General features: G+C 42.1%; 1 protein-coding gene across 8 annotated transcripts in view; it reads right to left on the bottom strand.

Annotated features, from left to right (window-relative positions):
• ARHGEF28 (Rho guanine nucleotide exchange factor 28) overlaps nucleotides 1-23,661 on the bottom strand; it is a 165,210-nt gene that overhangs the window by 61,803 nt on the left and 79,746 nt on the right. For 6 of the 8 annotated variants that reach the window (XM_089779347.1, XM_089779344.1, XM_089779346.1 and 3 more), the window contains one exon: nucleotides 23,465-23,525. In XM_089779347.1, coding sequence (XP_089635473.1) covers nucleotides 23,465-23,525 — 61 coding nt within the window. Of the gene's footprint in view, nucleotides 1-5,348; nucleotides 5,742-23,464; nucleotides 23,526-23,661 lie in introns of those variants that run through there. The other 2 variants (XM_089779350.1, XM_075932259.2) reach the window with 2 other exon arrangements.

Below are 23,661 nucleotides of genomic sequence, written 5' to 3'. Positions count from 1 at the left end.
TGCTGCAGCACCACAATCAGGTAACTTACCCATGGTACGTGTTATGCATCCCGAGCCAAAGACAAATCCTTAGGTTATATTTTTAATACACAGGGCACTTTTAATATGATACAATTTCACTACTTAATGCAAGAGTTATAATCTGGTGCAGAAACCACCAACAAAGAGCTGCTGTGTATACACATGGGCATATTAAAATATATAATTTTCTGGGATATTTTCAGCCACTACATCTCTATTAATAGCATATAACACTTAATAGAGATAGTATGTTTGCTGGTGATGTTTCAGTTGCTTTATTTATAGAGGTCAATGGGCTTTTAACTAAAAATGAAACCTCTATGGATTATTTTTGGCTTTCTAACTTAATGTAATTCTGCAGCTCTTTTAAAGGCAGAACCCTTCCCACTGATTTCATACCTGAATAAAAAGACTAAGTCAGTCTAACTTCATAACAGGAAAAGTATTTCAAGACTTTGCTGAACTCATTGGGAGAGCACTAATAATTATACATTGACCACATTAGTAACTTATTTCTTCTGGAAAGGCCAGGTCATTTTTTAAAAATTGTCAAAACCATAGCAAGAGTACATGTTAGGCATCAAATTCCTGAAGGCCCACTGACTGCATTCAGCCTGATATGCAATCACAATTCAGATACTGCACTTGATTCTGATGTCATAGAAATCCATCAAAATCAGTGTAATTGAATAGCTGTGTAACTGCATGAAATCTTAGCAATTACAGGACTATTCAACAGTCCCCAGGAAGAAGCAGCAGCCTGAGGTGGCAGGTGGAGCCGGTCAGCAAGGGGAGTCAATTTAAAAACCGGAAGCAGCTGGCAGCTGCTGTTACAGAGCACATAGTGGTAGCGACCGCAACAGCACATAGTGATAGCAGCCCCTGTCCGTGAGAGGCAGCAGTACAGGGGAAGGGAGCTGGTGCTGGGGGGAACCAGCTTTTAAACTGGCTCCCCCCAGCTCCTGCCTGCCTGCCTCCCTGTCCCACACCCCCCACTGCCTCTCTAGGAGCAGCTAGGGAGGGTGGGGGACAGATGGGTCTGCAGAGCCAGCAGGTGCAGGGAACTGGCTTGAAAGCCAGCTCCCCATGTGTATTGGCTTCAGCCTGCCCCCTTCAGCCTCCACCTTGCCCCTTTCACTCTCTATCAAAGGCAGCAGCACAAAGTATGGGGGGGGAAGAGGCAGATCCAGTATTCATAGAGAGCAAGCTTTTAAGCCAGCTGCCCCCAGCATCGGCTCTCGCTCCCATCTTCCCTCCCCCTTCTCCTCCCCTCCCCCTGCTGCTTCTGATACAGAGGCAGCAAGGGAGGGAAATGCATGTAGTCAACAAAATTAACTGATAAGGCTAGTCTTATCGGTTTATCGTGTAGTTGTCTACATGCCTAGCATAGAGTATGGTGAATCCTATAATACATGAGGTCACAAAATTTGAGTCACTCCCTTTGGATGGCATGTGCCATCTATCTATGATTGACACTGTGGATTCTACAGCACAGAACTTTTATTGCCTCCAGTATGAATTCTGAAGGCAGAGGACTCTAAATAGAGCCACGTAATTGATATCATTGGGGGGGGGGATGTCATCCTGCACGTACACACACACACACACACACACACACACACACACACACACACACACACACACATGCTGCCTTCTTTCAAACTATGTTATGCTGTTCTAGTCTTCTTGCCCTGTAAATAGTGTTGTGGCTTCATAAAAAGCCATAAGCTGGAACCTCAGTACAGTCCCTGTCATCCCAGAGCTACACACATCCGTTTAAGCTAACATGCACTGGTGAAAAGCCATCAGCTGGTGTTTATGATGTATCTGACTTAAAACTTTTACATGTCCGATAGGTTGTGGTAAGGGGCTGTGATTTATTTACAGTACTGAGAAAAATCTGACTCAGATTCAAAACCTGGAGTTCATTAAGGCCCTCACTTTTTAACCCAATTTTCAAGTAGCATTGACAAATCTCAATACTATTATGCCATGTTTCATACCAAGACAATAGGCAAGGTTGGTATAAAAGAGCATGCCTACCTATCTCTATTAACAAAGTTGTTGTAGGTGTGTCATTCACAGGATATTAGGAAAACAAGGTTGGTGAGGTAATAACTTATCTCACCAACAAAAGATATTCCAATAAAAATATTAACTCACCCACATGGCCTCTCTGTTAACAGAGTACATATATCAACATCATTGTCATGGTAAATTATTTAAATGGATTTGATTCTTATTTAAATCCAAAAATATATTGCTGGATGAAAGGAATTATAATGCCTAAATGTTAAAAAAGTGTTACTTGAAAACACAGTACCTCATCTAACTTTATTCTCCAGCATCTTAAATTGTCATAATATGTAAGAGTTGCACAATTCAGCAAGCAGGGAAGCTAACAAAAATATGGTCAGTTTTAACACAGAGCTTCAAAATAATGTTAATTGCAAATGTATTTTGTGTTGGCACAAGAAAACCTATAGCCTTGGATGACCTCCTATAAAGAATGGCAAGTACATAATGACACTACAGACTTTTTCCACTCAAGTCAAAGCTTATATTAAGAAGTTTTTAAAAGGCATGCATAGTGAGAAAGAACTGAAATACATCAATGTGCCCAGACCAGGAGCCAGGGAAAAAATGACTAATTCCTTTCTCTGGACAAAATAGCTTTCAGACAGCTCACCAGAATTACCTCCAGCAATCTGAATATGGATTAATGTATAACTCAAAGTATTACAGCTATGGAACAAGGAAGGAAAAAATCAGACAATTAAACACCTTGGCCAACTTTTTCAAACCTGGATACTTAAATGTAAGCATCTCAGTACAGATTTGGAGCCAGATTTCCAATAATGCTCAGCTCCCCAAATGAAGTGAGATTTTTAAAAGCGTTCAGCTCCCACACAGGCACCCAAATGAAGTAGCCAGCTCTTGAAAATATGGCCTTCAGTTCTGCAAAGTGAGGAAACGTCTGTCTCCCTTTAAGCACATGAGGAGTCTAAGGGGTCAAGCTGATTTCAGTGCAACTACTTGCCTGCTTAAAGTTAAACATGTGCTTGAGGAGCTGGAGTAATAGGGGCCTCAGTGCCTAACTTCAGCATCCAAATGCAAAAATCTTGACCAAAATTTTCAACATGTTTATTTTGCAAAAGACATGTAGTTCAGCAGGGGTGAGTGTGGAAAATAATCAGAAACAATTTTACATAACTTGTTCAAGACAGTTTCCTATTACTAAAACAAGTTAGCTGGAGATTAGCTGTAGCACACTTGAGAAGCCCCCCAGGTCCCAACTCCTGATGTCTCACCACATATGCTGTGTGCTTATGATTTATGGTTTGCTGGTCATGGTAGCAGCAATTAGTAATTCTTTTTAACTCATATGGGCCAGAAGAAAAATAGCTGATCACCCTAAGCGGTCTGTAGGAAAGCATGGTCTTTTTTGACATTTTGTATCCCCTATAAATCATCACAGAGCCAGATGGAAAGTATCTTCCAATTACAGAATGACGTCTGACATTTCCAGAAAAAAATGTCCACAGCTTTTATTCCAACCATTTGTGTTTGTTTACTCTGTTATTCAATCTGAAAGGAATTAACACATTGTGCAAGAGCAACCACAAGGCTCTTTGTACCACGTATGCTCTATAAATAAATACGGATTGAGCTGGGGAACTATTGGGATTGCAGCCTGGCAGAGATGCCCACACACCCCTATGTACTATGGACAGGATCTTTGTATTGAGACCACTTGATCTGGCCTAGAAGGATGTATTGGAAGCTGATCAGAGATGAAAAGGGAGAAGCCACAACCAAGTAGCCTCCTGTAGAAGTGGCCTGTCCAGGATTGGAGAAGGTGGTTGGATTTCCCTACCCCCAAGCTCCCTGCATACTTGGCATTTATGAAGGTGGAATACATTTCATAATATAGTATATTCTTGCTATGGCAATCACAACATATATGATCTAGTCTGCATTTGATAGACAGATGTACAGGTACACTATTAACTTTAATGAGATTAAAACCACCTATGGAGGAGAGAAGATAATTACATAATATCACAGGTGTACTCAGTGCTGTGAACCAGGTAAAAATATGACGCATAAATACTACAACAGCAACCATCCCCAAAATGTTACTGTCTAAAGGCAAAATACTGAACAAGACAGAGTGTGGGCTTACAGTTTGACAGTTCATAGATAAACTGGTCTTCATGAGCTACTGAACATAGAATACATAGCTCAAAAACATTTCATCTTCTTGACAGAATACATACATACCCACACATGACAAAAAAGCTCTATCGTCTTAGAAAGGAATAAATGTTGTTGCAAGCTAAAAAGGATTTTATCCCATGTTTAAATGTTCATTTTATAAACATTTTTGAGCTCTAAAGAAAGTTGGGGCCAGATTCACAGCCTAATTCCACTGATTTTAATCAAGCTAAACCAATTCACAACTGCTGAGGTTGTGGAACTCATTTTTCTTTCTAAAAAATTGCAGAAGGAAAAAAAAAAGCTTTATGAAAGAACAGGGTACAAATTACATGTTTCCCTTTGGTGTCATCATTTTACTGCTTCTGTTAGAATGAGGTAAGTTAGCTATCCTCTACGACTTTCAGTGATAACCTTCTGTGTTATAAACGTCCTGCTTTTCATATACAATTTCTTTTTAAGAAATTATGCTCTCTATAACACCGCCTTGCTACAATGATACTCATAACACTCACCTCTCAAATCCTTCTCCACAAAGATATTTAATTAAACAAGGATCCATACAAGTCAAAGTAAAGATGACTTCTGTCATTATTTTATGGACAGAAAAAGATTTTCCTCCATCCGCTGATTTTTGCCTAGAACTAAGTATTCTTCTACTAGCCGTTAACCACTCTACAGTTAAATTACAAATCACCCTAAAATCAAAACAAAATGTGATTTATAGGACTTTTTATAGGTCTTATTTGTACAGAGAATCTGCTTATAACAACTGCTGTAGTACTGTTTTGTAATTTCTTAGTATGTCAGAATTGCTCAGAGTCAAAGACTTCTTGAAACCCAAAGAAAAATTCATTGTTCATATAAAGAAATCTAAACAAGGGGGGAATCACCACATGTAATTTGAATAAATCTCTTTCCTTCTACTAAACAAACTGACTGGCTCTGAATTCAAAGAAAAAAGTTACATTTGAGGGTGAAAAAAGCAAGAAAATCTGTTCATTCCAGAATGCTTTTTATATCTACTTGCACATTATCAGCAAGAAGGCAATGAAAAAGAGGTTGAACTATTAAGGAACAGGGGTTTAAAAGAAGACAGCTTTTTCTACCTTGCTTGGTTCCCCTTCTTCGAATCCTCATTTTAGGTAAGGAAGGCCAAGAATAATTAAAAGGTGAATCAGAATCTGAGTCCATTCTTTTTACTAAATAAACGGATCAAACAGCAGACACTCAAAGCTGCACTTGGTTGTGTTCAAAAGCAAGTCAAATCTGAGAGTGATGTAAAATAAAGGAATGGACAAGGCAGGATCAAATTGCCTTCTAAACACAGGGGAGGGAGAAGCTGTAAATGTTTGCTCTCTTCAGGCATCCAGGCATGTAGACAGATCAGGCTGTAAATATGAAGGCAGACCCAAGGAGGTTAAACTATGAGAGCTCAGAGTGGTGCTGCCACATCATGGTCCACAGCTATTTGAAAGGTCATTGTGTGCCAATGAATCATTAACCCACCTTTTCATTTTGATGTAAATGAAAACAATAGGAGCTAAGTTTGGAATAAGAAAATGTCTCAAAAGTAAACAACCCTATTACAATAGGGGTTTTTAAAAAGTAAAACCTTGTTTCTGTGTGTTAGTTTTTAATAAAAGGATAGCCTGTAAAGCTATGCTAAAAGTTTGAACTTTAGAAGCAGAAGATTAAGAAATCTAGAGAAGTAAGCTAATAACAGTAAGTAATCATTCCACTGGACTACATATTTCTCCTGATCACTAGTTCCCCCATCAGCCTCAGCAGACCTTCACATTTTGCAGCTGAAAAAAGCAACGATAACCCACTCATTAGGCTGCAGTTCCCATCTTTCTAAATCTAAATGGCCTAAAAGCTTAAATGTTATAAAGGAAGATTACATGTGCATTAGGGGAGCCCTTTTTTTCAGATAATATTTAGTCGGAACGGCATTTTCTCTTTCGTACTGTCACCATGTTAGACAGTGAATCATAAGGATTTTGTAAGGCTGGCACCTTTACAGCACTGGTCTAACCTCATAGCAATGCACAATAGAGCTAGTGACTAATTTACAACAAATCCTCCATTCTTATACAGTCTCCCAGAACAACTCGTAGGCAATTAGTATTCAGTAGGAACTCATTATCCCCTCCTCCCCCAACAGTTTTACACTACACAAACTACATTTTATAAACATGCTCAAATATGGCTATACAAGAGCCAACACAAAAATGACATGTGCACTGTTTGTTAGCTGAACTCCATTAAACATTTCTTTTAGTTACCCCACAATGTATGTGTTCTTGTATTCCACAGAAAGGAGAAGAGTGAATATGTGAGGTAGCTTAAATGTCAGTTTTGGAAGATGATGACATTTGAGCTTGTTAACATTCCTCACTTCACTTCAATTATTTTTCGGACTGCTGAGGTCTACAGGGCTACTTCTGTATTACGTTTCAAGTGATTCCTCAATCCACATTTTTGAGGCAGATAATGATACAATTGTTGAAAGAAAATAATTCAGTTGAAATGCAATTCACAAGTGGGATAATACAAACATCTATCAAATGTTCCTGGATGAAAATAGAGTATACAAGCAATAAATGAGATGCCTATTTTATGCAAAATGTAATTTAATGGGTGATTGTTCTTTCTTTGCCTTAACTAAAATCTCAGCTTACTTTATTAGGCCAGAGAAGAATGTTTCCACCAAAGGCTGCAAGTGATGGATTTTTACTTCAATATTAAATGCCACCACTCATATTTCATGTGAACTCTATATTATCAACAAACCCAAAACAGGCTGAAGATGACTTCAGAAAGGTCACTCTGATTTAAATGCATGGTGTAGGAATCCACTTTAGAATATCTAGACCTCCTGGAATGTCAGATTCACATTGCATTGATAAATCGCATAGATATATAGGAACATGGAAACTGCTATATCATTTCACATCAAGGGTCCATCTAGAACACTATACTGTCTCTAACAGTGGCCACTACTAAGTCCTTCAGAAATAGGGACAAAAAACTCCACAAAATGGACATTTATGGACTAATTAGACCACAGAAGAAATTTGTTTCCTAACCACAAGCAGATAGTGGTTGGCTTTTGCCCAGAAACAGGAGGATTTAGTTCTTATACATAATTATCCAGTCTCGTCTAACTGTGGATATTTTCATTATCCATACAAATATCTAATCCTAATTTGAATCCAAAATTCTTGACTTCAATAGCAATGAATTCCATAGGTGAAATGCAGATTAATGGAGATCAAGGGAAGTGTTTCATCAGTTTTAAATGTGTTTCCTTATAGTTTCACCAAATGTCCCTTTGCGTATGTCTACACTAGCCCCCCAGATCGATCTAGGGAGGCTAATGAGGGTGACCGGAATTGCAAATCAAGTCTGGGGATTTAAATATCCCATGCTTGATTTGCATGTTCCCAGCTGGTCGCCATTTTAGAAATTGACTAGCCCGAAGTAACTGCCCACGTCTACACGTGGCAGCGAAACGGGCTTCTGATTTAAAGCCCTAAATCCAATTAGGTGGTATTCCTCCTGCAATGAGGTTTACTACCTAATTCGAATTAGGGGGTTTTAAATCGGAAGCCCGTTTCACTGCTGCATGTAGACACAGACAGTTACTTCGGGCTAGTCAATTTCTAAAATGGCGACTGGCCGGGAACATGCAAATCAAACGCGGGATATTTAAATCCCGGGCTTCATTTTCAATTCCAGTCATCCTCATTAGCCTCCCTAGATCAATCTAGGGGGCTAGTGTAGACGTACCCTTTGTTTTTTCTTCAAGTGTAAAGAATGGGATGACTTTATTTCCTTTTTTTGTCATTCATTACTTTGCATATTTCTGTAATGTCTCATTGTCCATCTCATCTCCTCTCTAAATTAAACAATCCTCACATTTTTAGTCTATACTAGTATAAAAGGCCACGCATTTATTTGTTTTTATCAGCCTCCTCTGAATTATTTCTACTCTGCTACGTCTCTTCCAAGAACAGGTGACTGGCACCAAATACAACCGTCAATGAGAGGACATACAACTGTGCTATTTAATGGCATTAAATTACTATGTTTCATGCTCACATTTTGTTTATTTTTCTGTATATTGAGCAGATGTTTCTACCAAGCTGTTTACAGCGAAATCTTGGTGTTTTTCCTAAACCATTACAGTTAATTTAGAATCCAGTACTATGTATGAGCATTTCAAATCATTCCTTCCGATATGCTTTAATTACCTTGCATTTGCCAGCACTGATTTTCCGCCACCATACCAATGCCCATTTGCCTACTTTTGTTACATCTCTTCAAAGTTTCTCATAATCTCCTCTACTCTTGACTATGAGAAAGGATTGTTTGTCATCTATAAATTTTGCTTCCTCATTGTTCACCTCCTTTTCAGGATCATTTACAAATACATTAAACATCAATTCTTTACAGGTCATATAGGACGCCTAACCATTAAACTTTTCCTCTGTGTGGACCATTTTTTGCTAAGAGGAGGGATTTGGCTTTTGTATCTTGTCAGAATTTCCCCTCTTTGCCCTACTGCATGGTGGGCTAGCTACCCCCTTCATTTCAGAACAGGCCACATTATAGTGATAGCATTTAGAGCTGGCATCTTTTATAATAAAATGGGGTTTATCAATGTAAATTATCCTTACTTTCCCTTAAAAATGCTTGTAATTATTCATACCTGGGTATAGATGTCAAGTGAAGCCAAAAGACAGCATGTTGCTGGAGTGCATATATAACACCAATGCTCTAGACAAGTACTCATTTCTGAAGGTTTCAAATTCTTACAACCAGGGCTTACCAACACACATCAACATAATACAAATGTTCTTTGCAGACATTACAGCCTATTGTGTATTGTCCAAACAGTCTCACTTGCAGTAATAGGGGAAGGAAGTTGAGGAATATAACCAGTTTTCTTAGCTTACACAGTGTATTGAAGTCACTGATACCATTTTCAGAAGCAGCATTTGAGGTGCAAATTCTTAAGCATCAGGGGATGCCATGCTTAGGGAGGAGTAGAAAAGGAGGAGAATTCTCCCTTCCCTGGTTAAGATGACTTTTAAACAGACTGCATAGTTGAAGCTCATCTCCCTAACTTAGAGATAAGCCAAGAAGAGAAAAACCATTAAGCCAAAAATCACCTCCCCGCAAATGGTAAACATTGCATGGAAGATAGGAGTCGCCACTTCAACAGTGAATGACCCCCACTAGCACTGCTTACGATGGGGCCCTCATCGTAATTTGATCATGCACAGCATGAGCTCCCCAAGACATAGCTTTCTGCCCCTACGCCTTTCCCCCCTCCCAAAGAAGAGCATGTTGTTTCATTCTGCAAAAACAGAGCCAGCTGCAATTCTCCCCATCTTCACTTTGTCCAGGTGGCAGCAGAGCCTACAAGTTACCTGCATATATACTGCAGCCACAATGGGGAATTAGAGGTGAGAGGGCTGGGTATGTCATAGTGAATTATGGTGACAAGTGGCGAGACAGTCATATTTACAGAGCTTTGCAACCTGCTTCTATTTGGTTTTTGCACACTGGGCCAAATCCTGCTGGTCAGCCCTCATGCCTGGATAAAGCCTATAAATGATAACTGACTTGCAGCTACTTACATTATATTTTAACAATAATTTCAAAATGCCTCATGTTATTTGACAAAATGCCATCAGTCACAGACACCCACTAAAGCTACCTAAAACCTACAACTACTGCCATCTCTTAGAACTAGGGCATTTCTTATTCTGTATTCTGTGGGGCAGGTGAATTACTAAAGTAGATTACTACCAGTTTCCCTCACAATTATTCATCAGTTTTTTCCACTTGCCATGCTCCTGTAAATATCCATGTTCTTCTGATGGATGTTTATAATAAAGTGGGTTTGGCACCTACTAGATTAAAAAAAACCTCCTAGATTTTGGTGTTTAAATACCCACAGCTTCTGCCTGCAGATTTATAATTGAGTCCATCATCTGAGCATGTGGGTGCACATGTAGTCCTTTCTTCACACTGCTTTCCATTCTTTTTCTCCTTATCACTGAGAACAGATCTATTTAATATGCAGGAGAACAAAGAGGTCAATACATACTGCACTGGCAAAAGATTGCCTTCCATGTGGATGAATTTGATAGTAAGTAAATGTTAAAGATTCATTAAGAGATTTTAAGGTGAAAAGAGAGACACCTAGATCATCTAATCTAATCATGTGTATAACACATGCCATAAAATCTGTGTATAACCAACTGCTGCCCTCTGTACTACAATATTTAATGTGCTATTATTTTAAATAATGTCATTTAAAAATATGATGTATAATTAATTATTTCAGTCTGAAGAACACTCTCTTTTCACTGATTATGTCCTGGTGTGTCTAGAGGTGGGTGGGCTTATCTGCTTGGGCACCTATGTATACAGTCACTAAGCTGAACTCTATGGTGGAGTGCCAGCAAGGTGAGCTAGGTGTTCAACAGCTGATGATGTTTCTCAGAATCTGATAGCCTGGGATTCCACCAAGTGCTATCGTATCAGCATTCAGAACCAGCACCTCTGTCACTGCATGACAGAAAAACAAAAATATCCCCTTCAGGGCTAGTCTACACTACAAAGTTAACCGCATGTCTCAGGGTGTGAAAAATTTCATGCCAACATAAGGCCCAACGTAGATGTTGCTAGGTCAATGGAAAAATTCTTCCATCAACTGAACTACCACCTCTCAAAGAGGGGGCATTTACTACAGTGACAGAAGATCCCCTTCCATTGCTGTAGTAAGTGCCTACACTACAGCACCACAGATGTAGCCTTTCCAATGTAGATATAAACTAACAGAAATAAAAGACAGAGAAGTGAGAGGAAAAATAATAAAGAACCTTCTGAGTACGCTATGACTGACACACAGAGCTGTCCCATCCATAGGACGGTTTGTGGCGGCTGCCCCAAGCCCCATGCTTTTGGGGGGCCTGCAGTGGCCATCCCAACCATTCTATAGATGTGAAGGACCAGGGGAATTGCTGTGGCCTGGCACAACAACAAGAGGGGTCACCACCCCGCCCCCCAGGACTCAGCGTGGCAGCCAGATCTGCTCCACCACATCACCTTCTCCATCAACTGCTGCATTCAACTTCCCAGGACACTGCACTTCCCACCACTGTGGAGAAATGGGGTACAGTGGGATGGGAGGGGTGTGCAGCACTATGGAGCGGGCTGCTCTCCTGCTGTCCACATGATGAGGGAGAAGAGGGGAGATGACCACTGATGATGCAGCGCCAGGCCCCGTAATCCCCCGGGCTCCAATGCTCAGGGAAGGGGGCAAGGGGCAGGGTGGAGGCAGAGTAGGGGTGAGGCTTATAAATGGGGTAGAGCAGGGGCAGGGTGGGTCCTATGGCGAGGGGTGCCTGGGACAGTGGTGGGGGGTTACCCCGGCTCCACTCCACCCCCAGGATGGCCCTGAACACACATACCCTCTTTTCAAAAAGTCAAGATTTATAAAGAACTACATTCAACAGTCTTGTTTCTCTCACAAAATTGAAGAGCAGTTTAACTTTAGTAAGGAGTGATCATAAAAACAATAGCTTTGCATAAGCGTATGGCAATGCTCCAAAATTTCAGATGGCTATCAATGTGAGTAGGATAAAAAGAAGCAGTGCTGCAATCAACTGACCATCATATACAATCAAGGCAGATCCTCAGCTGGTGTGACTTGTCTTAGCTCCAATAACATGCCCCCTCTATTTACTGCAAAAGTTTTGTGAACTAATAGTTCTTCTTGACTCCAGAGCCTTTAGTTTGTAAGACAACTGTGACAAGAGCATAGGGCTGACTCTGGCGTCTATTTTCTGGCCCAATTCACCTGACACTGGCTAAGGCAACAAATCCAACAAAAGATGTACACAGATAAAATTTGCCTAAGTACCTTACATGTTCAATGTCAATTCACATCAAAACCACAGTAGGATATACTTAGTTTGAGTCCATAGTAAAGCTATAGACAAAAAGCTATTAGCTGTTTATCCCTGCTTCTGATGAAAAGGTCCCTTAATCTTGCAAAGGCTTGAGAATTAAGGGCTACAGTCAATTATAAAAATGAAATCAAAACAAAGCAAAGCAAAAAAGCCTCCTTCCAACTCCTGCAGTGAAGGCCTTTTTCAGGTCTAAAACCTCCAACAACTTTTAGAGCTTGCACAGCAATGCATGAAAGCTAAATGGAGCTTTAATTAGATCTGGTCCTTACAGAATATTAGGTGATTGGCTTGCAATAGAAAGCAAGTCTATACTTACAATGACAACCCACAGCACTGTAAACAAGATTACTATATAACAATTTCATTAAAAGTAGGATTTTTCATGTTGGATGGGGCGATTGCAAAGGCAGGGATGGTGTGAAAAGAAAAAGAAAAAAGAAAATGCCAAGATTCTAACTCTGTGTTTCATAAAATATATTCTAGAAATTGTGTTTAATACTTTGAAGGCTTATTTCACATTTTATGGAACCAAAGCTGTTTATTAACATTAATTTGAAATGTAGACCAAGCTGGCAGAACAAAGGAAAAGAATCTGATTAAAGCATCAGAACAAAGGGCTCTTCCTTTTTGAAGAAGTATTTAATAAGCAAATGTTTGCAGGGATTTTAGATAGAGAAGGAAGATATGTTCTGGAAGACCAGATGACACATATTTGCAACTCGTTTATTTTTCTTCCTCTCTCTTTATATCTATCTATATCTACCATTATAGATATCTATATTTTTATCTATACTGATATAAAAACAGAAAGCAGTTTGCTTCTATGCTAGTGTCTGAGATAACTAAAAAAAAAAAAAAAAAAAAAAAGAAACTTTGAGAGCCAAGAACACAAGAACCTGCATATTTTAATACTTAATATTCTGCTTGGAGATTTTTTCCATGGCCTTTAATTAAACTGTGTTTATAGGCTCACATACTTAATAAATATTTTAATAAAAGACAGCTTACTTCTCAGAACTTCTTCAGTTCTCAGCACTCAAGTTTTGATTCTTTATAGACCCATAAACATGAATATGCTTTGTCTCTATTGAAATAAACTAGGGAAGCATTTCTCAGATGCAACCGCTATGGCTGCATACAGACACCAGGGGCTTAGACTGTGATTGGAGGGGAAGGAAGCAGCCATCCTTCCTCCATTCTGTTGTTTCTTGATGTACCACCTTGGTATTGGTTATGGGTGCTTACAGTTTTCAACCAGAACACCTGGCCAAAAAGGGGCCCTGGTGGCAGCTCCTTTGCTGGCTCTGCACAGCTTCCCAGAAGCAGTGACGTGTCCTGTGGCTCCTAGGTGAAGGGATAGCCACAAGGGTTGCGTGCGCTGATTCTGCTCCACCCCAAGCACCAGCTTCGCAGCTCCCATTGCCTTAGAAGCACAGCCAATGGGAGCTGCAGGGTGCAGTGCGTGCAGGTATAGGCAGTGCACAGAGCCAGTTGACCGTGCCTTTGCCTAGGATCTAAAGGACATATCATTTGCAGGGAGTCACCCAAGGTGAGTGTTATCCAGAGCCTCTCCCATGCCCCAAACTCCTGCCCCAGGCCTGAGCCCCTTCCTACAGCCAAATTCCCTCCTGGAGCCTGCACCCACACCTCCTTTTGCACCCCAACCTCCCCCCTCATGCTCATCCCTCACCAAAACTCCCTCCCAGAGCCCGCACTTCAAACCCCTCTCTGCACTCCAACCCTTTCCCCCAGCTTAGAACCCTTTCCCACACCCGAAGCCCTTCATTCCCAGACCCACAGTCTGTTCCCAGCTGAAGCCCTTATCCCCCAACACACACCCTAACCTCAGCTTCCATTCTGCACCATGACTCCCTAATTTCTGGACCCACCCCAGAGCCCACATCCCCAGCTGACACCCTCAACCTGTCCCAAAAACCCACCCCCCTGCCTCAGCCCAGTGAAATGAGTGAGTGAGGAGAGGGGGAAAGGGGAGGATGAAGTGAATGGGGGTGGAGTCTCAGAGAAGGAGCAGGGGAAAGGGGAAGGTGTTTAGTTTTGTGCAGTTAGAAAGTTGGCAAACCTATGGGTGCTACCAGCAGCAATTGGGCCTTGCTCCCCAGAGACACCTGGGGGACAATGCTGAAAGAGCAGACAGCTGGTGAGTTCCCCACCTTCCCTGGGGCAGTAGAGCTTAGGTTCTAGACTTCAGCCCTGGGGTGGCAGAATCTGGCCATGGGGCTTTGGGCTCCAGATACAAAGGAACTGGCCTCAAGCTCTGGTCATACACCTTTGGCCTCCCTCTTCAAGCTTCACATCCCAGTTGGAGGGCTTCAGGCTCAGACCCCTGCTACTTCTCCTGCCCATTCACCTCCATCATTCCTGCTCCCTACTAGCTCCCCTGACTCCCTATCTAGGGCTTAGTTTGTCCACAGGCTTGTAGGCTTCACATTCTGCCTCACAATATACACTGCAGGGGGAAAACACAGATCACCATTTAGTGATCACCCATATGGTATGATGCTCCAATGAGGTAAGCCCTCTGCAATGATGAAGTTTGACATCAATGCCAGGTTTAGCCAACAGGTTTTGTATTGACATCTGCATCAAATTCTCAGCTCCAGCTAATCTGCGAAACAATGTGGAGGCTGTCTTGTCCCTGTTCATTTCTACCCTCAGACAATCTGCTGAGCAGATGATTGGCTTTAGACATCCAGCATTCAACCATGGCTATTGGAAGAGGCCTTCCAGATAATTAAATTGAAGGAGGCAGGCAAACAGCATGGTGATAAGCACTCTCACCATCAGCTGAAGTGAAAATTTAACACTTTAGTACTCTTGCGATCATGAGGCATATTATAACCAAGTGGTGGATGATATGAAAATCAGCTTAGCCAAAACTGACTTGAAGCCAGTATTCTGCACCATTCACAATCTCGGTGGTCAAAAGACAGTCACTATAAACAGCATCCTGAACGACAGCCTTGGCCATCCAAGTAAATCAGATGGTGACATTTTCTCCCCTGGGTAAAGCATTATCACAGTGTCCTGAACCATCCTCCTGGATGATCATCCTGGATGATCTGGCAGTCACTTGCAATTCTGGATCCAGACATTTGTACTGATGCACCAACACTAAAGGGAGGGAAGTGTGCCATCTCTAAACTAAAAAACAAACATGCAGCCAGTGCTGATGGCATCCCCTCAGAGCTGCCATAATATGCTATTCATCCTGTAGGAGTATCACTTCTGGCTGTCTTTCGTCTGGTGTGGAGAACTGGAACCCTGCTAACCTCCTGGAAGAAAAGAGCTGTGATGTCACTTTATCAGGGAAAGGGATTGTGCAGTAAATGTAGGAGCTACAGGCCAATCACCCTGTTCTCTGTTCCAGAGAACATCTGGAGGTTTTGCTACATCAAAAGCACCCTCTCCAACAGTCAGGCTTTATGAGAAACAGGTCAACATTAGACACCATTTTGACCTCTCTCTTGTTGTCTGAGATATATCTTGCATTCAGGAAGCCCCTGTACATTGCATATTTTTATCTTAAGGCTGCATTTGATTCAGAGTAGACTATGTGGTATTATGGAAGATCTTAAAAGGTGTAGGTGACCCTAACACTCTGCTGGACTTGATTAGAGACTTGAACAATGGAAACAGTGCCCGAGTTTGTCTGGGGAACCAGATGTCAGTAATTTTTAAATCAGTAACTGGTGTTAGGCACAGTTGTGTTCTGATCCCTTCACTCCAGAAAATTTAACACTCTGGCACCATGTGATCATGAGACATATTATAATTAAATGGTGGATGGTGGGTAGATGATAGATTTTGTCAGGAAATGGATTTCATAATACAGCATTCCATAAAGTCCACAGGTATTAAGATCTGTGATCTCCTGGTCATAGACTGTGACTATACTGATGATGTTGTTCTTTTAGTACAGAGCTGCAAGAAGTTTCTTGAAGTACTCCAAAATATGTAGTCAGCTAAAACTGGACTCCATGTTTCAAGGTCAAAGACAAAAAACTGCTAAATCTAACACCAGGTCCACCTGCAACCAATGTTTCCTCTAAGCCAGTGGTCTCCAACCTTTTTACACCCCAGATCACTTTTTAAATGACAAACCAAGCCAAGATCTACCGCCCTGCCTCTTCCTTGAAGCCCCGCCTCTTCCTTGAAGCCCCGCCCTCTCTATTCTCCTCCTCTCCATCACTTACTATCCCCAATCCTTATACTGCTGTTTATTTATTTTTTTTATTCTTCTGTAGGAAGAGGTTTTTCCAACATTTGGCCTGTCTACACTGGACCAAATGTCAGGAAAAAAAACCTTCTTTTGGAAGCCACCTTATTCCTTGTGGAAAGAGGAATATAGAGGTGACCAAAAGAGCCTGTTTGCTCTTCCACTAAAAAAGCGGAAGAACAAACACAACCCTGGATGCAGAAGAGTTTTTCTGGGATATCTCCAGAATCCTGAAAAACTCCTGCAGTCTAGCTGGACCCTTGCTGTGTTGAGACAGGATGTGTAGGCTCTGGTGTGGGAATGAGGGATTTGGGTGTGGGAAGGGGTGAGAGGTGCAAGCTCTGGGAGGAAATCTGGATGCAGGAGGAGGTGGAGAAGGGGACACTGGCTCGGGGAGGGGGCTCCAGGCTGGGCAGTGTTGGGATACTAAGCAAGCCACAGGCTTGCGGATGTGAGGGTGCAGGAATTTGGGTTGGGGTATGTGAGGGGCTGAGAGCATGAGGTTCCAGTGTTTGATAGGCTCAGATCTAGGGTCTGGGGAAGGGGGAGTGCAGGAGTGGTTGTGGCCAGATGGGGGCTTGGACCCAATTGGGGGTTTGTTGGCCAGGCTTAATTTTTAAATAGAATACTATGTTAAACACAAAAAGTTTCTGCATTGTCTTTATTTATGAGAATGACAGGGAATCTGCCTTGAGTCAGGTGTCACTGACTCATAGAAAAGTCATTTGGGAGCAGGGGACACAGTACTGGGGAGGAGTGCTAGTGGGTTCTGGAGCAGGGAACAGGGTGCCAGTGGGGGCAGGGGAGAGGGGGCAGGGTGCCAGGACAGGTTTCTGCAGCAGGGGACAGGGTGCTGGGGGAAACTGGTTTCTGCAGGGGGGCAGGGTGCCGGGGGACAGGTTTCTGTAGTAGGACACAGGGTGCCAGAAGGAACTGGTTTCTGCAGGGGGGCAGGGTGCCGGGGGACAAGTTTCTGCAGGGGGGGACAAGTTTCTGCAGCGGAGTTGGGGGGGCAAGGGAGAGGGAACAGGAGGGCGGGGGACAAGTTTGGGGCAGAGGAGAGGGAACAAGGTTGGGGGCAGAGAGTTCCCTACACCAGTTACGGAGGGAAGCCTCCGACCCGTGCTCCCTCCGGACTGACCGCAGGGCAGCCGGACTGGAGCGAAGAAAAGCGGCTGCCCGGCCAGCTGGCCATGGTGCTCAGCCAGGGTGCCACCAAGCTCCACGTGGCAATAGTATCATGGATTTCCTCAGTTATGTTGCTTTGCAATTTTCAAGCCATCTCTCTTCCATAAAACTAGATAAAGGCAGGTATTTCTGAGACTCTTCATACTGGGAAAGGACCTTCCTAAAATGTCAACTCTACATGAAGCAGAAGTGGGAGAAACAAGGAATGAGATGTGCCAATTAACAAAAATAACACATTTGTTGTAAAATTCTAAGTCATCTCAACAGACATTAAATAATTTGACATTTTCAAAGAATTACTTCCTATGGACACAAACTCAAAAACAGGCAAATCTACTATATATTTGAGAGTTTGTCCGTCTGTCTGTCTGCCTGCCAGTTAGTCCAAGAACTCCTCCTAAATGGTAAGAACTAGGATCTTATCCTAACTTTCTTAAAACAAAATAATGGTCTAGTTGAGCCAGGAAAATGGGATGTGCCTGAAACAGAAATGGAAAAGAAACAGAATCACCAGGCAGCTAACAGTGGTTGGCTGGGGGCAAACCCCCCATCTGGATATGCTCTGGTCCTGAGCCTCCCACCCCTCAAGCGCCCTTTAGGGAAGATGGGGGAGGCTGAGGCTCCTACTGCCCAATTCATACAGGAACACTGCTGGTTGTTCCCCTTCATCAGGGAGCAAGGGAAAAGTTCAGAGTTTGCTGCATTCCTGACACTGGCCGGGGAGCACAGGGGGAAGATGAACCTGGATCCAGCCAAGCCCGGAGCTTGGAGTTACAGCAGATTGCTTCTCATAAAACCAAACAGAAAAGAGACAGAATCACAAAGTCAAGCATAGCCCTCAACACTGACATGACTGACCGAATGTTGAAAGAGGCCTCAGGGCAGGCAGGGACTCAGGGCAAGTGCGCAAAGTGCCACCTCTGCCTACCTACTGCAGCACAGAGCCCCTACAACAGCTCAGTTCTGGGCTGATGGGGGCCTGTGCCTCCCCCCAGCTGTGGCAGCTGTGTGCTGGGACTGAAGAAGGGGGTGTCTCACCCCATTGGCCATGGCAGTACCTCTCTCCCACTCCCAGCCACATCTGCTCCACACTGGGGCCAGAGGAGCGAGCGTCTTCCCCCCAGGTGCCGCAACCAACCCAGAGGTGCCCCAGAGTTGCCACTGCCAGGGGACAGGTGGTGCTTCCGTGGCCCCCACCCAGCCTAATCTGCCCCAGCCAGGGGACATGCACCCCTCTGCCAGCTGTGCCTGCTGCAGCTGCAGTAGCCATGGAGAGGTGCTTTTCACTTGGCTCCAAGCTGCTGTGGTGAAAGAGACAGCCTGGGACAGCCTGCATACTGAACCCCTCATCCTCAGCCATACCCCACAGCAATGATTTAAAATGAAAAAAAAAAAACACAAAAATGGAGTTAAGGACCTGAGCAACACCAGACAAATCTTCTAGTTGACTATAAAAGCTTTAGTTACAAATAGTTTGCCCAGCTCTAACAGCCCAAATGTACTATCTAAAAATGAGATTTTATTCAGACAAGTAATAAATGACTTCATACACCAGAGGCAAACACTATGTAACCACAGGAGAACATCAAGAAAACAGATCAATTTCTTTCTACAGAAAACATTTTAAATCTTACCAACCTCAGTAAGGAAAGCTAATTAAAGCAAACAAAACAGTATCACTGCAATCAGATTTTATTCCGATTGCATGGTTTATACAGAAGAAAAGAGCATAATGCTCAGTTCCTTAAGATGATACATGATTAAACTGGGATTTCTGTGAAAGATGTGAAAATCAAAGAACAAGAATTCACTAAAAGCTTTGCACTGCAATGGTCAGGCATATATTTGCCAAAAATTTGGCTTCAATGTTTTTATATTCAAACTGCAAAATGTGGCCTGTAGAATTAAATTGTATTTATTTATTTTATTTATTTCCTTGCTGCCCGCAATACAAACGGTAGACTAAAGACATACAAACCCATTGCTAGGAAACTTGCACAACAACTACCCAAGCAAGACAAATATTTTGAAAAGTGGCAACTTCTTCCTGCTTCCCTGTTTTTAACTGTTATTTTGAGAAGAAAGTCCACGTGTATGTTTTGAAATTGAAAAGGTTTAATGTTTCTCCGGAAAAACTAGAATTTTTCTCTTTGAAAAGGGAGCTTTTAAGGCTTTATAGATGGCCTTGTAGACATCCTCCTTCTCAAACTAGTTATGCAAAACAGGAAGGAATTATAAATGTTTAAAAACACATGCCCTGTTAAATCAGTTACATGCCAAACAGTAACAGCATTCGCTGTCTGTTCTCAGACTCCTTCCCAAAAAACACAGAGCTTCAGAGCTGGAGAAGTACAATGTACTGTAAGGAAACCTGTTTTAACATTAAATCTAAAACCCGCTCTTCCTGCCTTTTGGGGGGGGGAGGGTATCTTTCCCTTGCAGAGTTATCTTCCTCTCTCTCTTTTACTGAGCAAAAAAACAAAATGTATTGGTAGCACTTTTTTGTTTTTAATTACACAGCCCAGATCTCTACCAAGTCCCAGGAAAGAGAGATGACAAGACAGTTAGGCCTGGGTGGTATTTGGATTCAGAAGTCCCTATAATCCAACTTTCAGCCTGCCCTAAAAGATCTTTTCTCCCAGCAGCTTATGCTTACCCCACCAATTCTCAAGTACAGCAAACACTACCTCCAAAAATCCTTTACCTTAGAGGTCTGCACAGTTCATATGGCTTCTCAAATACCCCCAGAGATGTTCAGTGGGCATTAGGTGGCTGCTACACCCTCAATAAGGGGAAAGGTCTTTAACTCTCTAATCCTGACAGAAGATGATGAGAGGCAGGAAGCCAACCTGCTTGCTGCTGGGCAGAAGCAGAACAGAAAATGCCTACTACTCGGTGCAAGGTAAAATCCCATGAGGTATCCAGGTGGTCACTGCTCCCACGCCCAAGAAATGTATAGGAGGGGCATGGAGACCTAGTATCCCCTGAAGATTTTGGGGAGGGCATTGTGGACAGCCCAAAATACCTTTAAAAGCAAATACCTGTTGGGAGAAGATATTACTAGAGCCTGATGGCAATGGTGTAAGAGGAGAGTGCTGATTCAGGCAGGTAGAAAAGACTTGAGAGTCCTTTTAAGAGCTGCCATTATTATTATTCATTTTGACAGAATTTTTTTATGGAGGGTCAATGGGCGGGGGGAATGGAACAGAGAAGAGAGACGCTAATATTCATCAGCTGGTTGATATTTAGAAATATGTAATGACTAAACAGCACCTCATAGTCACCCCATTAAAATATTTTTTTTGTTCATCCCTACCTCCTAGAGACCCTCTCCAGCTTCACTTTTCTATTCATTCTTCTTCCTTCACACCTCTCCTCAGTATCTCACTCTATTTTTCTTCTTCCCTTTTCTCTCTCTTTATCCCCCACTGCGTGCCTCTCATGCCAGAAATACAGCTATTAATATAACAATGTGAAAGATGTGAAAAAACAACAACAAAAGCCAGTCTAAAACAATACAGCACAATAAAATTGTGACATTGGACAGTGATTATATGTATCAAGTTAAAACATGCACAGATTTTTTTTTTAAATCCATCCAACTGCCTTAATATACAAATATTTTTAAAAATACACTTCCCTCCTTTCCTGTATTATCTCTATGGTAAACCGTACCCCTTGCTCAATTCTCCTACCCTGCAACCATAACACTTCATGGATTAATCCCATCAGATCTCACACACAATGTAGACTGTGGGTGGAGTCCAGGCCCTAATGAAATTAATAAAACATGGCCACAACTAGAGATGGGACATTGTGGGTAGCCAGACTTCTGTAGTGACATCATGCATTCTCTCTTTCTCAGGGTACGTCTAGACTACATGCCTCTGGTGACAGAGGCATGTAGATTAGACTACCCGGCATAGGAAAATGAAGCGGCGATTTAAATAATCGCCGCTTCATTTAAATTTAAATGGCTGCCACGTTGAGCCGACAAACAGCTCTACAGGCCACCACCTAGAAATACTCTGCAGATGGTGTGTTGTTGGAGGGACAGAGCATATCAAAGTTAAGAAGAGGTGAGTGTTGCAGGGCAAAGCTAGAGCAGATCTACCCATCTGCTGTTTACAGTCCCTGGAAGACCATATGCAGCTGGTGTAAGCAGAAAAGGAATCAGAACAGACGTATCTTCAGAATTAGTCAGCCATAATCACTCCCTGATGGCTCACACCATCCTGTGTCTAAGATCCAGTCCAATAATTGGTTTTGCTTAGCAAAACAGAATGTGATCACATGGCCATAATCACTTTACATACCTGTACAGCATTATTGTTTATGCAGGGTGTGTATACTTATTTCAGAATGCGAGTCTGATCTATGCACAAAGGCACTGAAGTCACAAGCATACAAACTAGTATTTTTGCCAACATTCTCTTAGACGATGTCTACATTGCACCACAGCTCAAAAGAAGATATGCAATTAGAGCTACGCAAATTGAGTATCTTATTTCAATCTTATTTCAAAATAACCCATTATTCTGAAATATCCCTTACTCCTTGTGGAATTAGGTTTACAGGGATGTCGGAACAATAAGCCCATCATATTTCGAAATAAAAGGCTTACTGTTAAGATGTAGGATAGCTATTTCGGGATACTCCAGTATCCCAAAATAGTGCTGCAGTGTAGACGTAGCCTTAATGTCCTTGCTTAACTTCTACGTTCCTGAGACAGGGAGGCAATGCCTGGATGCAACATACATATGCTAAAGTTACTGACCTGAGAGCATCTCTCACGATGGTGATTTGCAATACTGATGATTAAAGAATGGTTTATGGTTCGAGATTATTAGAAATATTGAGTTGGTATGTTATCTCTTGCATCTGTGGATTTACATCAGTGTAGAATCAGACTCATTCCCTCTACTGACCCACAAAGAAAAACAAAGTGGCTCTTATCTCAGTAGCAAAGTCTGTTAAATTTCTTTGAGTATCAACAATCTGGGTTATCTGTTCCATTTACACCACTGTAACTTGTGCAAATTAAAACAGCCTGGCTATTTCTGGCTAGAACCCCAGCTCTCATTGACTGAGCTAAGTGACTTTGTCCACTTCCTTCTATTTCTGCTTTGTATTATCTGATGTTTGCCCTTTGATACTGGAGCTTTTCCCAAACATGGACATTTTCTTCAGCGTTTTGTTTGCATTTGACTGTGTTATTGGCTGGTGGACTTACCTGGCTATAACCTTAATCAATGTACAGAAACTATAATGCATCCATCCCCACTGTATCTAGACATTTCTTTTCATGTTTTATTTATCTTACTTATTTAAGTTAATTGTATCAACCAGTGGCGGATATAGGGCGGGGTGAGCGGGGCGGCTGCCCCAGGCCTCGCACTTCAAGAGGCTCCGCGAATGTGCCGTGGCGCCACAGCGCATGCACCGTGTCAAAGGGGGGCCCCGCGAAATTGTGCTGCCCTGGACCCTGAAAAACCCTCATCCGCCCCTGGTATCAACTCTTTTCAAGATTTTTATTTCCATTTACATCACTGGAAGGTCCTAGAATATCACAGTGATGGTGGATACAAGGTCCTAATATACAATAGAAGAGTCTGGTACAGCTTTCTTTCTGAACACCACAAATTTGACTGAATACACCTTTTATTTGTAGCCCTAGAGCGCTGCTCATTAAAGTTTGTTGTCCTTCTTCTTTTAGAGAAACTGTCTGTCTGCTATGTATTTGGAATGATGATAACATTTTAGTACACAGATCAAGAACTTTTGGAAGAGTGAAACAATTTCTTACCAATATCCGACAAGACCTGGTCTTCATTTTCATTTGAAGGAACCACGGTGTCCTTGAAAGGCTAGAAAAAAGGAAACTACATTTTGAAGATGAATGGTCAAGTTTGAATTTCATTACAAATAGGGATGTAAAATACTGTTTAAAAAGTTGACAGGTTAAACTGTATGTTTAACTGATCAACAGGGATCCCATGGCAG

The sequence above is a fragment of the Pelodiscus sinensis genome, chromosome 6, assembly GCF_052426305.1.
Source record: "Pelodiscus sinensis isolate ZL-2025 chromosome 6, ASM5242630v1, whole genome shotgun sequence".
In the NCBI taxonomy this organism is placed as follows: Eukaryota; Metazoa; Chordata; order Testudines; family Trionychidae; genus Pelodiscus; species Pelodiscus sinensis.
Note: the sequence above shows the minus strand (reverse complement) of the source record. Positions and strands in the feature narration are given on the sequence as shown.